This window comes from Varroa jacobsoni, unplaced genomic scaffold (genome assembly GCF_002532875.2).
Source record: "Varroa jacobsoni isolate VJ856 unplaced genomic scaffold, vjacob_1.0 scaffold_944, whole genome shotgun sequence".
Classification (NCBI taxonomy): domain Eukaryota; kingdom Metazoa; phylum Arthropoda; class Arachnida; order Mesostigmata; family Varroidae; genus Varroa; species Varroa jacobsoni.
This window is the reverse complement of record NW_019213846.1, coordinates 97776-115404: the sequence shown is the minus strand read 5'-3', so window position 1 is coordinate 115404 and position 17629 is coordinate 97776. Positions and strand designations below refer to the sequence as shown.

The 17629-nt window shown below is 39.6% G+C and overlaps 1 protein-coding gene across 1 annotated transcript; it reads right to left on the bottom strand.

The window, feature by feature from the left end:
* Positions 1–2690: 2690 nt before the first annotated feature.
* Positions 2691–9264, bottom strand: LOC111265206 (trypsin-1). The gene is made up of 7 exons (XM_022841687.1): positions 9210–9264; positions 8121–8313; positions 7255–7369; positions 6473–6600; positions 5112–5227; positions 3435–3585; positions 2691–3239 (listed from the first exon to the last, which is right to left on the bottom strand). Exons 1-7 carry the CDS (start codon positions 9241–9243, stop codon positions 3089–3091), a joined length of 888 nt encoding a protein of 295 aa, XP_022697422.1. The 5' UTR covers positions 9244–9264; the 3' UTR covers positions 2691–3088.
* Between the last annotated feature and the right edge of the window lie 8365 nt (positions 9265–17629).

The window sequence follows — 17629 nt, the reverse complement described above, 5'->3', positions numbered from 1 at the left end:
GCAAATTTCTTTACATTCTCTGCCCATAATTCACGGGCAATTGCACCGAACCGACGGAAATTTTCACAATGTCACTAGTAATTAAGCCTTAATATAAGCGTTGAACAGCTACTAAGCACTAACAAAAAGTCCAGCTCATCGCATTGCCAGCTCGACGATAAGGGGCATAAAGTAATAAACGTTAGCAGTGCACGGTAACGCGGAGTTTGATTTCCTGTAACAATGACGTTCAGACCCGTTTGGAAAATTTAACCCCTGTTGCTTCTAATTTAATCGCTGATCTCGCGTGGTGGACTTTTAAAAGCAATTGAACGACGAGCCCATATATCCTTCGCGCCCGTCGGTTTGACTGCGGTGTTCCCTTAGCTCATGGCTTTTTAGCAGATGTGCGTCTTCTCCACGAAATTCCTAAAGAACTTCAGAACTCGACGAAAAGCGACACACTTACGTAACCACCTATGGATCGCCTCCTCTAAAAACACTTTCCATTAATCCACTATATCCATCCCGTCACAATTATCACTGGCAAGGCTTTCTTTTCGTGTCGGTTTCATCGACTCGAGCTTAACAACTGAAATGCCGCTAATTCAAACTGAACAGTGTTGTATCGTCTAGAAGGTCTCTGGCCCTCACTCCTTGTCCCGCCACGTATATACGGGACTCGGTACAGCGTCGTAAAAAGGCAGACAGCGGGAAAACCGTAATAATTCCACTGATCTTACGGACAACTCTAACTGTAAGCCTGAATCTACTGGCACGTCCAGTCCTGACTGCTTGCTCGGCCAAGGCGCGATCGTTCCAAAGGCCAGATCTGAAGTAATACGTCTTTCTCCTAACCTTCCCATTCACTTCTGGCTTCACCGAGCTGCTACTTCTACAATGGAATTTCGATTAACTTCTCCTGAACGATTATAGAAATTATCTAAGCAGAAACCGTTCTGTGTCTGCGCATAGTTGTTGGGTAAATAGCTGCGAGGGATTAACGCGAGCGATATTGTCCAATCCTTATGCGCTCAGCGTTCGTCTGCGCGGTTCACTCATCGGGCAGCGCTTCCTGACAGACGTAGCACTGATTTATCCTGTTATGACCACTTTCCCGACGGATAGTACAAAAATTTTTCATTTTTCTTAGTTACATGAAATGAATCGACTGTCTGGTTTCATTCTCCAGGTTGGATACCGTCTGCTATATGATCCGCATGTGTGCGGGATGCGAGACCTGTGCAAGGGAACCGAAAAATGTGTATCACTGAACCTACTTATCATTACCCCGTGCAATAGTTTCTGTAATAACTATTATTCGAAGGCGTGATTGCAACGGTGCGGTGTTATCCAACGCGCTGTTTGTTTGCACGATACATTTATTGTAAAATTTAGAAATTTTACACTTTCAGTTAGCACCGATGAATGCCATATATATATATATATATATATATATCAAGCAATTCCTGCATACTAGTAGAAACATTTTTTGAGGCAGCAATACCCATTTGGGTATCATTAATGGTAGAAAGCCTGCTTTTTTTAAGCAAGTGTCTCTAAAGAAAAGAACACAAGTCTCTACCTTAAAAAACGTTAAGGTCTAGCTAAGACCAAATCGGCTTTGTAGTGTTCCGTGATCCTATAGAATGTATTCTTTGCTAAACGAAAATACCTTTACGCGATTATGTGCTTAAAAAGGCACAGAAAAGTAATTTTGCTAGCACAGGCCACAAGCTGCAGTTGTAGGCTCATTGGTATTCAAATGAAATATTAACTTGCTACGTTTTGGCCTTTCCAGTGGAACGTGTGTCCAATTTGACTCTGTCGATACGCTATAATTTGAATATTCTAATTCAAATTTGCTGGCCGAAAGAACTAGCACAATGCCCAGTTTCAATGCTATGAGGTACGTCGAATAACGAACATTGATTAATAGATACATCTCAATGGGTACAAGAACAAGTCGGTGAAGTCCTAAAAATTAGTATGACTTCTTCCCCTGTTCTTTGTATGGGTACTACTATGAATCATTTCTGGTGATCTACCTACATACGGCTGTCAACATAATAGCCGAATGAAGGCCCTGTGGGTATGAGACATAGATGTTACTACACTGACGCAATCGAATTCGCTGCATTAACCATATGCTAACGATAAATTGTTTTACGATCATATTTTACAAGCAACCGTATTATACGGAATGGTTCGCGCATTACATTACAAATTCATGGGTTAAATCTGTTTCATTGATTTTCTCCTAACCTAAGCTTACCCAGCGCTGCTATCTCAATCTTCAACAGCCCAAACAAAATTTAAATCTAACGAGATTTTGTACTCCAAATATTCGGCCAGTAGAGAATAGTGTGCAGTGAAAGTATTGCACGCAAGCTACGGAAGTGCCAGAGAATACGCTGGCTCGTATCACCCTCTGTATGTCGTTCACGCTTGCCTATAGGTTAAAACTAATTTAAGCTATACATTACGACGGACGAAACCCAGCGACCATATCATACATCGTAAGATGACGTTCATATACCTCAATACAGTAGCTAATTACGTGAGTATGCTTAAAATGTTGAGGAATTTCATATCGACCCAGAAGCTTTAGTGGGTGCAATTGTACTTAAATGTATGTTGCAGACTATTTTATCTATCAAGGAACGCCGGAAATTGAAAAGACTGTGCCCTTTTTCCAATCCTATCACGGAAACTTCTCTAACAGCCTTAGAAAAGCCGCAGTTTATTTTTTACCAAACTTCACATAAATTGAGTGATCTCTTATTTTCGTTGCCCATCTCATCGACGAGTGTCGCTTCGCTAAGCAATGACTGAGGGTGCGAGGTGGCGTTTGTGTTGCAGGCGGATAATACCGTAAGTAACAACATGTTGACGGATATCAGCTCTATTATTAGTCTGCCATAGCATTTTAACATTCAACATTAGGTCGAATACACCGTTGTTTGACAAAGTGTTTCAAGTTCACAAACGAGCCAACAAGCTGCCCATACAACGCGGTCTATGCTTGACAAAAAAAGTGCTGCAACTATTATCATAGCCCGAATCGAAGTCGCCTTTATCGATGGCACCCGACATGTAAGGAGCCCCGTCAGTTTGTGTTGTAAATCGCGTTTCCCACGAAATCAACTGCTGGCTGGACTATGCAGAACGAATTTACAACAGAAGTCATCCACGGTAGATAATATTCCACTTTCGTGTAGATGCCTGGGGTATGAGGTCGTCCGCAACCAAAACCCCAACTGGTTCATTAGTTCGACGGACAGCGAGCGAGGAGAAAATAGAGAATACAATTTTATCCATACCATCGATGCTCTACAAATATAACTATTCATTTTTCTATTAATGGTTATTTTTTATTTGGTCAAATTTCCTATTATTACTCCCTATGCGTCAAAGAACCAACAAATAATTTCCTTCATACTTTAGAGAATTACCTGACGATTCCAAGCTGAGTCCACATGTCTCTATCGAGTAAATTTTCCATGAGCGGCCCTCCTGAATCGCCTTGACATGCATCTCTGCTCCTGCCTATGGCACATATGACCTGTTCGGCGGGCACAGATTCGGGTCCAAACTCCGACTGGCCTGCACGGTTACGACAAAAACAAAGGCGGCTTGTTTTTTTTTCTCATATATTTTAGTAAATCTGCATGTCATTACCACCTTCGTCGCCTGCTAAAGGACAAGGTCGTTAACCTTACCTCCAGCCCGACACATAGATACACGACATGCGTGAGACGACAAAATTTTACTTTGAAGCTGCATATTATATAAATAATTGATTCTTCTCGTTGATTCGTCACTAGCTGCGACTATATATGGCAAGACATTGGACAGCAGAGTATTTGTATTGTATTACGCTGGCTTTGAATGATCCCGTATACATAGACATCCGGTAAGCAGAATGAGATTTCAATTTGTAGTACACGATTAGTCCTTTATGCTGAGGCTTGCAGCCCTTCTTACTTAAATATCCGATTACAAATGCGCCCGTGGCCAACGCTAAGTTTACTCCTATCGGGCAACGTACTAATTAAGCAGTACAGCGACCCACCATCAAAGAAAGGAGCTGCTTAGCTTGCTGTCTAAGTCGCAGTATAATTACTTGGATAGGTAGCAGACTTAGGAAAGAAGTTCAGAATGTCTTGGGCTCAAAGTCCTTGCCAGAGGATATGACTCGCAGTGATGGTAGCATTAATGAGGCAAGGTTTCTCGCTGAGGTGCTGGACACAATTTAGAATATACATTTGTCCTTATAAACTTACCTAACAGCCTTCTAGTATCAATCGTGCTCCGATAATAAGGCAGACACAATGGTGCGTAGCATCGAACCCTTTTATCACGAGTATTCCAAGAGATCTCTTTTCGCCAAAAGATTTGGTGGCGTAAGTAAGTCCGCCACAGTTAGAAATGTGTACTACGCATCATTTTTGCCTCAACCGTTCTTTATTTTTTTCTATTTAGAGTTGCAAGTTTGCGGTACTTGGCAAGAGGAAAAGCTCGATGTAAGCATCATGTCTGCCCGCTGTGAAGCTTGTATCGGAAACAAACAACGATCATTATTCGTTTGGCTTTAGCTCTGTACTTCATCCTAAGTTGCCAGCTCTAGCAGCAGCTTTATGGCAATAGAACTACAAATGATGATTCCATGAAATGTTACATTGGCATTGAACTAACAACCTTAAGACCAGCAGAAGGTCTCCAGGTGATCTATCGCATCGATCAGCCGAAGCCTAAGTCATATGATTTTTTCGTGTATTCTTATACAGTATTGCGTGTAACGTGGCACACTATATCGCGGGTTGTCTGAACTTAATTTAATCACATACGCACATGAAAAGTAAGCAGGTAAGTTCTGTGTGAAAAGTGCGTAACTTGTCCTGCAATGGAGACAATTGTGACATTTCAGGTGCTCGGTGTAAAGGCGGTGTGAAACGTTTTATGTTTAAACGTTCTAAATATAATTACGCCTCAACTCGGTCTGTCCATTAATCGATTTACACTTAATTAGCATTCGTATGTCCCATCTCGAAGGCGGGTTAGCTAGTCGTCGTTGTTGTTGTTGTTGGCCCAGGCAGCTTTGAGGGTACATGCTCAATCAGGTCACTTACACTGGATAAGACTAGCCTTAATGAGCTTTGCTACCCGAAGGTCTTCGCTCGGACCCAGAGCATCTTCTTCGGTTTTTCCCCAGCCGCTTACGAATACGACGTTGTTTCCAGAGGGACTGTGAAAGTAGCATTCGTATTTTACCAGGTTATTTAAACATTGAAGTAAATAGCAACATTCCGTATTTTGATATTATGGTATTGACGAACAAAAATCTTTAACGATTCGTTCACGTCTAACGGAAACTGTCAGCGGCCTTTATACCCTGCTGAACATAGCCAGAGAATTGGTTTTTTTTTTTATGGGAAAACAGCACACACACACACACACACACACACACATACACATAAATAATTAACTTTGGAATTTTTTTTGAAAACGATTTCTGTCCTCAATTTAATGTTCTTACTTAATTCTCAAAGGGAAGGGCCTCAGTTAGAGCGTACCAGTGCCGACTAGCCAGCCGGGCCCACCAATTTTAAACACAGGGCATTTGTGCATTGTTCATAGTAAACTTGTGAAGACTAAAATGAATTTAGGTAAGCCGTGTCTGATGTATGACGCTACTATACGTGGGTTTACGCTTTCGCTCTACAGTTATAATACTATGCTTTTATAACGGATTGGCAAACAACGCGCTTCCTCTTAACCTTAACACTTCCATAGAAAAAACGTCGGCGGATACTTGCAAATCCACTCTACAGTCTTGTCGCTCACTGTTGCGTTGGATAGCGTTCACCTGTTTGAATCTATTTGATTTAAAACTACAATTCTGATGAACGTAAGTTTCGATGTGCGCCTGATTCTGCTTTAACGTTAATCCAATTAGTGCAGTCTTACCTTTAAAATTATGGATAGCTTTATAAAGGTCCCGTTCGTCTATTACAGAAGCGGGTTGCACCCTGTCTAGCCACTTCTGAATACACCTGATTATCTTTTCTTTTACAATCGCGTAAGGACTGTAAAAAAAACAAATCTTCTCAGACAATGCGTATCAAGTACATGTAATGCGCGTATCGTCCTTGTAGTCTATACTTTTTGTGATTATATAACATTATGCGTCCGATAACGGTAAAAGCCTCAATAGGTGTACCAGAATTAAAAACATTCTCACCCGACAAACAAATTCAACTACTAGCACTATGACCTGAACGATAACAAGTAAGGAACTGTGATTTCGTAAATCAATCATTTCCATACAATATAGTTAAAGGCAAACTTTAGCAATTGTGATTAGGTATTTTTTCATCCGGCTTTCGATCATTAATGATTAACGAAAGAGCAAACACAAGGTCTTCATGCGAAAAGAAACTTAAATAAATAAAATATGAGAATTCTAGCAAATAGATTTTCCTTTACTTACGCTGATAAGCATACAGGTGCTACATTATCCCCGAAGGGCAAAGGTTCATAGAGCTCTAGGATTGCTATGTCATTTACACCGGTAACTGGGTCGAAGTTTGGATGCTCTATGCAGCGAGCCACTTTCGGCTATTAACATATGAAAAGAAAATGTAGCATAACATATTTAGTACAGAGGAACTATATTTTCACATAAAAAAAAAGGCACGCATTTCATGTGAAATAGGATGAACAATTAGATTTATACTCAGTATGTAATTAGTATAAATCTAATTGTTTTTCTTTCGGAGAAACGGCTTCCATAATTGCTCTAGCATTTTGAACATAAAAATAGTGAGGGGCATACACGAATGGGGAAAAAAACTTATGTATCTTTTCAGATGTTAGCCTGAAGAGTGAGAACTTTGTTGTTGGGTGCTCGGAAAGCCTACCTTAGGTTAGAATGACTTAAGCTTATCAGTTTGATTTGATATCCTTACAAATGTAACTAACAACTCAAGGAACGAAGTGTCACTTATTAAGCAATGAAATCGAACGCCACTACCGTAAACTAAGCGAAGGACGCCAGACTGAGACCTTAGACCTTTATAGGTACATAATATCTAGGAAAAAAAGCCCAACATCCGTCTGAGCAGGCGCGTAGATTCCTCGAGAAACACTAAAAACAAATTAAAATACATTGCACCTGTTCGTTTGCTGAATGATACATTTAACAAATTAAAAAAATAACGTTTAGCGGGTGATTGACGGCCGATTGAAACAGCTTGATTGATGGTAGCTTACCATTGTACGATTCTGTACTTTTGCTGTGTTTCGGCTTATTCGGTTTATGCCCACCGCAGCGGTTAACTCGTCCGGTTTCGTGCCATTGCATATATGGGCGGCTGTTAAAAGAAACCTAAGAATTGCAACAGAAACCAATTAGCCCTGCCAATTAGAACAATATGTGGAAGAGGCGGAGCTCTCTGACAAAAAAAAAGTAACCGACCTGTGCTAGATCTGTTACACATCCTAAGCAATTGTTAACGGTGCTACGGGACGTCAAGCTTAGAATTTTCATTTCCTAGTAGTAAAGTGGAGAATGCATGTGATACAATATATAGGACCGCGCCGAGTGATCTTGAGGGAGCAAGAAATCTTTTTGTCTAAAATAGTGTCCGCAATGACTGAGTTGGGTTTGGATGCTACTTGTGAGCAGGCGATTTTTAGTACCAATGACTATTTATTAATTTTTTAATCTCCTAGCGGCCCCGGCATATTTCAAGCTAATTACTAATCACTGTTTTTTTTTTATTTTTACTTTTATAAGGGAAATTAGTTTTTATGCTTCTTAATATAATAGCTATATCTAAATTAAGTTTTTGAATCATTACTCAAGTGTAACAATCTAGGAACTGATGTTTTCGCACAAACTATTCAGACAGACGCCACCCCGCACTGCTACCCCATGGTTCGACATACGAAAGTAATCGAACTTCTTGTTCTCATTAGATTTTTAAAGTTCCAATCTTTGTATAATAATCACGTCGGGATTATTGGCTCACGGCTATAACATTTGTCTTATTCATATTAAAATTCGAAGCTACTTGAAGGGAACAGAGAGCCAAGACAGAGCAGATGTGATGAAGTGCTAGTTGTAGTTGTCTAACCTCTGATTAAGTATCGTTGCGCCTCCCATGAGGCGGTCTTCGATGTCGAGGAGTGCGGCCATCCAAGGCATGCCTTGGTGATCGCCTAGGGTGGTTCCGCCTACTATACGACGGGCTCGAGGCTCTAGTGCATGGCATCTGCACTCCGACTGCTGTCTATTGGCTGCAAGCAGAGTGACCTTTGCTCGGCATGCTGAAATATGTACAAGTTGAGACTGGATTATGTGGCAAAGATTATTCTAATGTCATTGTTTCAGATCAAAAAAAAAACGGGAAGTTCTCTCTAAAAGTACGCAGCGAATAAAACAAGCGAAATTTATTTATTTCTAGCTAGTTTTGCATTTAGTAGGATATTTCTAAATATACGATTGTTTTTGTTATTGAAACATTTCAAGTAGCAAAACCAAAGCTTAACCTCAAGTAGTAAGAGTCAGTCCTCACGAGGTTTATTCGAGGGGACGGGGTGGGGGTGTATGATCAATGATCTCTGTTAACGATGCAACTGTAAAGCTTTTTTTAATATTGAAAATATGTCTAATAGCTTGGCGGGAATTTAGTGTGGAAAAAATAGCTGGATTGTTAGATGAACCATATTAGGATTTTTATTCTAAATTATGTAGATTAAAAATATTGTTATGACTGCCACCCGAATATTACATGTTTGATTCTGCGGTCTTTTCTCATTAAAACATATTAACTTTTACAGGAAACCCTTTGGAAGATGCATTTTTGAAAAGGCCGACTACATTTTGTACTATATTTTAATAAACCTCTAGTTCGTCCTGGGACATTAGGCGGTAACGCTAACGTTTGAGATAAACCAGTAATTGTCTGAACAGTTGGCAATGAGTGAATAATTTTTTTCTCTCCTAGACAACATCAAAAGGGCTAGACTATCGACTCAGCGAATATGGGGCGCATTGATTTAATTGACTATCTTTTACTGTTGTTCTATCCGTGAACGATGTACCCGTTTGTCGTTAAATGTCAACCGCTTTCAAAAGCAACTGAAGTTTGTTGTAAGTAAAACTTCAGTACCTTGCATAATGGGATAACTGTCCTCATACGGTTAGTTTTTAATTTACTTACCGGCTACCAGCACCAGCCCAATCAAAAGTTGCATTCTGTTTCACGTTACTGAAACTCCAGTTAGATAGAAACGGACGTAACGAGGACAACTTTTATATCGGTATCCATAAGCTGACCTGCCAAGTCCGTTCATTATGAGCTCTTTGTAATGAAATGAACAGAATGATTACTTCTATAGCCGACGGCGACTGTGGATCGGACACGTGTCCATTATTCGACTTTATGCGCAAATTGTTTCGGTTTGTGTAATACAACGCATTAGATGCGTACGGCTGAATGCAAAAATATAAACACAGTTATTATGACCTCTATTATAAATCATGTCATTTGTTAGAGAAAAAATAGCACGAATATAGCACATCAATGGAACACATGTCAAGCTTAACACTCTCATGTTAAAGCCAAACGCTTAAATATGTTGTAGTACAGAGCGCTCTGAAATGATCTATGCCCTTCAATTATTTACTGCTCTATAGTGTGTTTACTTAGCTCCATAATACATGGCGCAGCTACTTAGCAAACCGAACTCGGACAATTATCTACTAACTATCTTAGTGTCCTACATTAAATAAACTTCTCGGCAACCATTATCGATTCACATATCAGTATTCACAATATCAGCACTATTTTTCAGTGTTATTTTCAGCTCAGGTATCATACCGTTACTGGAACTCTACTATTCTAAATTATCACACCTTCCCAAAAACGCGTCCTACTAAAAAAATCGCCAGACACGAAGCACGGCAGCCTTTGCTACAAACCATCATATGAGCCAGCCTAACACACCCTAACTGCACACCGCTTCCGCTCCATGTCTCCGATGTTGATTAAGCAAAACGTTCGTAATGCGTGCTCTGTATTCATAGATAGCGCAAATGGGGGCTAGGCCAACAAACACCCGTCGACGTGTGTATCTGTGATATGAAAAAACATATTAAAAAAAAGTCGGACGAATCCGGGCCGTCCTGGCACGATTCGCTAATGTTTGTGCTACAGTTTCAACAGCTGCCTGATAACAACCGATCCGTTTGCATTGAACCGTTTATCTTATTCCGGTGTACGATAATAATTTTATCACCCGTTTACTAATAAAAGCCTAGGTAAGCGTAAATTGTAAAAAGTAAACGAATACAAAGATTAAATGATGTAGCCGATGATGTTTAATTAGTAAGCTAAAGCACCGATAGTCCTGTCATTGGTGGAGAAGATATTTTATTACTGCCGTATTATACTCTCCAGTAGTATAATACACATGTAACACACCTTGCCGTAGTCGTATCTACTTCTAAACTCGTCACGTTTATTGTTTGGCTGTATTTGTATTGGCTCTGATTATGATCACTCGTGCTATGCACCCCTCAAAGTTCCCACAGATGAAGACCGTCAAAAACAAAAAAAAGTTCAGCGTAGATAAACGACTTTCCCTGTCGCAATTAGCGTTCTTTCCTTGTTAATTCAGTGTTTCCAAGCTTCCAATTCTTTAGGTGTGTTTACCACTGTTAACGCTCAGGACGAAGGAAGTATTTAGTCAAAGCCATAATATGAAAAGCCGTTTGCCTACGCATTTGCCGTCGCACTCGGTTCCTTCCAACCTCGGTTGAAACAGTAAAAGCGCAGCAAGGAAATATTTTAAAGTAAGCGAGACTTGAGCTTTTTGAGAAGTATTTTTCAAAAAATGTAATTGTTACTGATACTTTCGTCTAAACCTCTGCCTGTAAAATTTAATACAATTTTATGCCAACAATTAGATAAGGTATTCATTACCAACCTGAGAAGTGCTGGATAACATGTAACCCAAGATTGAGAAATTACAATAGCCCTTTGTTGTCGATAAACTTTCAAACGCTGCCTTGTTTTCTAGAAGCGCAACGAAGAAATGATTCCTCCCAACATTTCAACACGTCCATTACAAAAACAATCCAAACTACAGGTCTAACTTGTTTCTGCAAATTATACGACACATTAATATATATGGTACTTCGAATCATGCTCGACACCGTACGAAACTTCCAAGCTGATGTTTAGTTGAACGCGATCTTGTCGGAATGCTTCTATACAATAACGCTAGAAAAACAGCTGTAATGGTCTTCGTTTAGCCACACGCTTACTAACTTATCGCACAAATTAATGCTCATGACGCGTACGAGCTGGCCTTGGAATAAGGATTTAAGTAGGGTTCCTAAGCGGTTCTGGATAAAGGACGCTTTCTTTATCCAGAAGGACGAAAGATCCTTTAGATTCGCCTAGACTTTTTATGTAAATGAATTATACCACTTCGAATACAAACTATGAACTTATGGTTTGCTCTCAATCCTTGTCACAAATGAAAAGTAATAATGTGAAAAGCCGCTGTGGCCGACTTCCAGCCCTCGCCTTGAAACCCCTTGCCTCGCAAAACGAACCTTCCATCCACTAGTGCTCGAGAAACTGTAAGCCTAGAATTGCAAGCCTACCCTAAGGAGCCTGCTAAAACAAATTTGAGAAGGCCATTGAAAGTCTCGAAATTAAATGCTCATTGCAATGGCTGTCTATAGATGTACAGTAGACACGATGGTCTTACGGAATGGGACAGATTTCCTGCTTCCACTCATTTATACTTATTTTCAATGCAGCGGCATGTATTTTTCTGCTCTTGTCATAAACAAGCTAACTTGCTTTTTATTTAGCCTGTACAATTTCCACTGCGTCAGAACGGTCAGTTTTATTTGGTGTCTGTCAAGATTGCTTATAAGCTCTTATTAGCTGCGTATTTAAAATGACACAACGAAACCTGTTTCATTTGTTCAATGTGCTGTATTGTCATATGGATTTTAAGCCTTCGATTGCTGGCCTTTTCAAACGGATACATGGTATTCTGCAAGTCACGGCAGTGAATTCTTGCTAAGGCGCTTGAATTACTTCCTAACGTAGAGAAGAATCCTGTTGATGCATTCACTCAGGTTAATTCTGCTGGAGAAGAACTAGGTGATAATATATGAATACGATTCCCATTGTTTGTTTTCTTGTTAAAAAATGTATACATATATATCCAAATGCCGCATGCGTTAGCCTGTATAGAATGACTAAGGTTTTTAATCCTGTATTTTCGAAGTCGTTTATAAATAATATTCATTTAAAAAGTGACTAAGTTCGTAGTCTAGGCTGCAAAGTCACAAACAGACGTGTAATTTTTAATTCAATCAGAGTTATAAACTTTGAATTGAAATTCACTGTATGAGGACACATATTTATACGTAGGCCGTATGCACAGTTGTGCTAAGTAAGAATACATCTTCTATAGAAGAACATATATAAATATACGTGACCGGAGCATTGCTGTTGTCAAAGCACCGTTTGAGCTGGCAGCTCATAATTAGTTAGAGTTACTAGAGCTAGTTTATAATATAATAGGTATTACTTAAAAATGCAACGCTCCTCCAAACATGTGTTCGCTTGCAGTAAGTTGCAATTTAGTATGAAGTTATCCGCCACTACTCATTAGCTCATTAGAAGTTTATTTAACCTGTTATTTTACAAACTAGCATTAAGACTTTTAAAAAACAGGTCCTAGCTTTGAGGTATCCCTACGTAACTTCCTTTAGAGTTACCTAAGTAGCACCATAACGATGCCTGTCATAGTTATTCATCTTGATAGCCATTCCTATGTGCCCGTCTGGGTATAGTTGGTACTGGAAACGAACAAATAATGCATTGTCAATTATGCAATTTTGTTAATTGGAACTTTATGTTACGTAAACAGCTAGTTTAACTAGGTAATAAACCATTTACCTGCACACATATGATGCAGCCATTTCTTTTCCTCATTCTCATGTCAAAAACACCATATCAAAAAATCTGATTTCTTCTTATTTATGAAGCATATTTTCTTTCATTTGCCCTTTTTTTTTTCAAACATCGTATAATTTTTTATCTTTAGCATACACTCGTAGGGGTTTACAGGTATTCCATAAATATCTTAATTATGATATTAGCCATTTTACTTCACTTTTACGAGCAGGGTGTCTCAGTTCTACTTCAACGCTACTAAACCTATGTAGTTGACACATGTACGTTAAGGGAATATTAACTAGTATTAAAAGGAAATGAAGAGGGAGTATTAAAAGGGAACGTAGATTCGGATATAATCGAAAAAAAAACGAGAATTGGATACAAGTGTCTATTCGATCGGGTAGAAATGTCTATGGCGTATTTTCTTAAATGAATTGACTAACTCATTACTGCTTTCATGTACTATTCTTACATATGCCGGTTATACTGCTGTACCACGGGTTAGCCTTCATCAAATTGAAGGAAGTGACTAGCCATATCATTCTATTGTTGTCCAGTGTTGTTGGACAATCTTCAAAATCAATTCATATGTAAACGAATAAAAAAAATTTTCCTTTTCCCTTCAAAGCGCGCCTTTAGGCTATGATAGGTTAGGTTATGATAAGTCGATGTGCTCGCCTCAACAACGCAGACTGACTTCTAGTACAAATTACTTTCGATTGAGAATTTGCTTAAGATTCATCATGGTGTATTCAACGTAATGTCAAATTGATGGTGGTACTGCTAACTTGTCGAAATGGCTGCTCTCAACTATCAATGTGTGGAATTGATTAAGAGAAACTAAGCTACCTTCAATCATTTTTCATTGCCGTATTCATGGCTATTGGTATCCTATTTAAATTTCAACGTGCTTGCATAGAAAATGAGCCCATTGTCAGCTTATGACGCTTGGCAGTGTCAATTATCAGAGGAAAGCAGCTGAGCCGTTGCAAGCCTTAAGCGGGAACTATTTGATGATGTTTACCCGGTTGATTTCATTGATGGCGTTGTGGTTTACTGGTAATTTTTGAAAGCTATGCACTTAACATTTCGCTAAAATCTTGAAGGGGCCCATCGGGGAGCACTAATTGTGATTTGGGACGTCAATTCTAGCGGCGCGGCAGAAGCCGCTGAACTTGTTCGAAGTGAAGCAAACTATTTCCGCTTGAAATCTTATCTGTATCTATAGAAGAGCAAGTTAGTGAATACTTATCCATTGCTCAGCTGGCGGCACAAGCGCCACAAGCGTATCAGTACGACCCTTCCAGCGTAAAATCTTGCGTCTCAGAATTCACCTCAATATACCAAGGCGGATGGGTAGCAAAGCATAAAACGATACCACCTGATTTTGTTCGTTCGTGTGGGTCTGATTGAGTGGGTCTGACAAATATGATTCCAAATCGATAAAAATTACCATCAACAAGGCGATAGTTGTGTACTGTCGATGGTTTGATGACTATTAGTTAACGAATGGTGTGCTTTTGTGCCACCTAAGCTTAGCTGGCCAGACAACTTCTGTAAGTGCTTTCATTATAATGACCCTAACACCAACGAAAATCGTATACGTCGATATAAGAATTCATATTCAACAAAATATCGAATGTTTATGCTGTATTATAACTTGTGTGCTCGCACATTTTGTAAAATAAACATTTCACCTCTTTATAGGAGCGTGACGCATCAATGTAATAACATGTACATCTTTAGGCTGATGTGACGTAACCTGCAAGTACTGCGTTATGGTTATAGTTCACAAAAGCTACCGGCTTCTCCTGGCTATTCGAGCCATGAGGAAACAGTTAAGATCCATATATTGTGTTTAGAAGGGCTTTTCTTGCTGTCTGTAGACTAATGGAAGTCTAAAGAAGCAGAAAGCATGAGCTATTTTTGCTGCTTTTTAACTGCAATTGTCTATTCAGTGCGCACTGCTGTTCTGCTTCTTCGCTGCACAACTTCAACTCACATACAATTGTTTTCTCAGCTACCGGACCCTATCCGAGCGTCTTTCAACAATCATCATAATACTCGTCTCAAACTACGCGTTTATACTAAAACGAGGACGCGCTGTACATTCGACTATATACAAAACATCAAAAAGTATCTATAATGTTATAGTTCCTCTATTAGGAAGCAATAATCATGCCAAAACTCTTCACATGCGTCTATACTATTAAAAGAGGTGTCCAGGACCGCTACAAGAAACTAACAGAAGACTATGTTAAATAAAAAAGTAGTCAAACATGGTAGAACCCGCGACGTCCACTGTACAGTGATTTCAAACTAGTAATACAATAAATAAGCGGGCAAACATACCTGTCAGTTCCGGCATAGTCATCCTAGGATCCTTTAGCCACACGCGTACGCTAGTATATATAGTAGCTGTTATATCGGTATGAGTGTACCAGCGTAGCCGTGGAAACTAGTCGCAGTTCAAAGATTGTTTGGGTTATATTCTTTTTAAGAAATCGACTGGACAATAGGCACAAAAGGCACTTTTTGACCAAGTAATGCCTCCTAACAATGCTCCAGCCTCTATATAAAAATCATATTTACTGAGGATTATTCCGTTATATGAGCGTTTAGTATAAACCCTGGTACCTCCCTGTAGGGGTCCAGTATTACTGAATACTTTATACCAAAATGTCTATAGGTGAAAATCGCAAGCCTAATACCACAAATCATAATAGGAGTAAGATATCGTAATATTCTTACATCTCTTGAGAACCCTATAGGTTTTGCGTTTTTGATATTAACTAGATTCTCAAGCATTTCAATGATCCAAGCAGGAGAATCTATTAACATCAAAGCTAGTCTTAACATTATCGTATCTTTTCATTTGACAAATGCACCATTTGTCTGCAGCAGATTTTTACGTAAAGCCAATTGAATCTAGAGGAGATACTATATTATTGTGTGTATGAATCCGTGTATCACATGTTTTTTTTAATGCAACATCGCGTTCTTCCTATGAATACATACATAAGAGTTGGAATGAAACGTAGAAGCTTAGCACATACTAGTTGATTGTGCTTACTGTAAAAATACTTAGTCGTAGAGCTTACATCAGAATTGTAGTATCTCTGTTGTCAACGTATTTCTTTTAGCTATTACGTCCCGCATAATATTATATTCTAGTTACCCGTCAAATCTTAGGACATACATAAGGAAACTGCCTTTCCAGTGGGCTTGGTCACATTCATTCCTTCCTTCATGGTTGATGACTCTCAGACAACAGAACCTGAAGCCGCTATCAGTCTCGTTACATAACACTTTGCTATAGGCGTGTATGCACACCTTTATGAGCCATCTATTGTCACAGACACTCACGCAGACGCCTTCACATTACGCATAATGCCTTCCGCCTTTGTCTTTGCCCAGTCCATCATTCAGTTAAAAGTTATTAACTCACCGTTATAAGCAGGCGATGCGCTAACAAACCGGCCGTATCAGGTCAGGTGTTTCCTGAAGTGTGGCGAGCAATCAAGTATCCCTGCGCTTAGGCCACTTCTGACCAAACAATAGCACAAGAACGAATGGGTGTCTATTACGCTGCTACATTCGCTCTCGAAAACGCCAAGTGCGCCGCAATGGTTCTTTGAAATTTTTATACAGGTTTTACAGTAGTTGTTTCCATTGATAGGAGCTGGACATGCTTCTCAGGGATGGGGCAAATTGCTGACAAGAGGCTTCGCTCCGTTCCTTGGCGATGCTCATTGAGGCGACGCAGGATGTTTGAGGCATTTTGGCTCATGGTAAAACGAGAAGGCAGGTTGGAACTGTCTTATTTCTCTATCATCGATCGCACAGATGTCTCAGTTCTACCGGAGCAAGTAGCAAGGAGCGAACAGCAATACTTGGCTGAAACAGGCAGTACTGATTATTGTGTCCTGTCGTTTTTTTCTCAACAACAAAAAGGTGCAAGCAAGCTTTGCAAAAGAGCCACTAGATTTCAGTGCTAGGTCCGCTCACGTATAGTAACACTAGCTTGTCTAGTAAGAAGAAGGGAACTTATATACAGTAAAAACCAGATCATCACCTTCGGCCATGTGTAACAAATTCGAGCCATGTACGAGCCCAAAGGGGGCTTAAGACTTCCACATATATCGTATCATCTAGTGGGTCAACATAAATGTCTACGAGCAATGTCTTTCATTTGAAGCCGCTTTTAGGAGCTTACTCGATTGCACAATCTCGTAAAGAATCATAGTCCAAAAGGACAGATGTGAATCGAGGTTTTGCTCTACGTATGGGTCCCTTGATGAAGTTGGTTACTCTTTGTTTTTCTAACTCATACGTTCTTTTCCCTGTATAGAGGAATTCTAGTATGTGGTGGTGCCCGACTTACCTCGATTCAATATATTTAGTCTAGGCAGAAGATCAGTAGTGGTGTGTTAATTTTCTGATTGTACTATGAGAATTAAAACCGTCAATTGATTGCTCGGTAGGAAATTGTAAGCAAAAAAACTGATAATCGATGCTTTTGCTGAAGTTACAAAGAGGTACGACATTTGCCACCCACAACAATAAGAAAAGCAACACGACACCCGCCTTTTGTTGCACAGTTTTTATGGCTTATTTGCTGCCCATTTTTGCTCCGTGGTCCGTTCGCGATG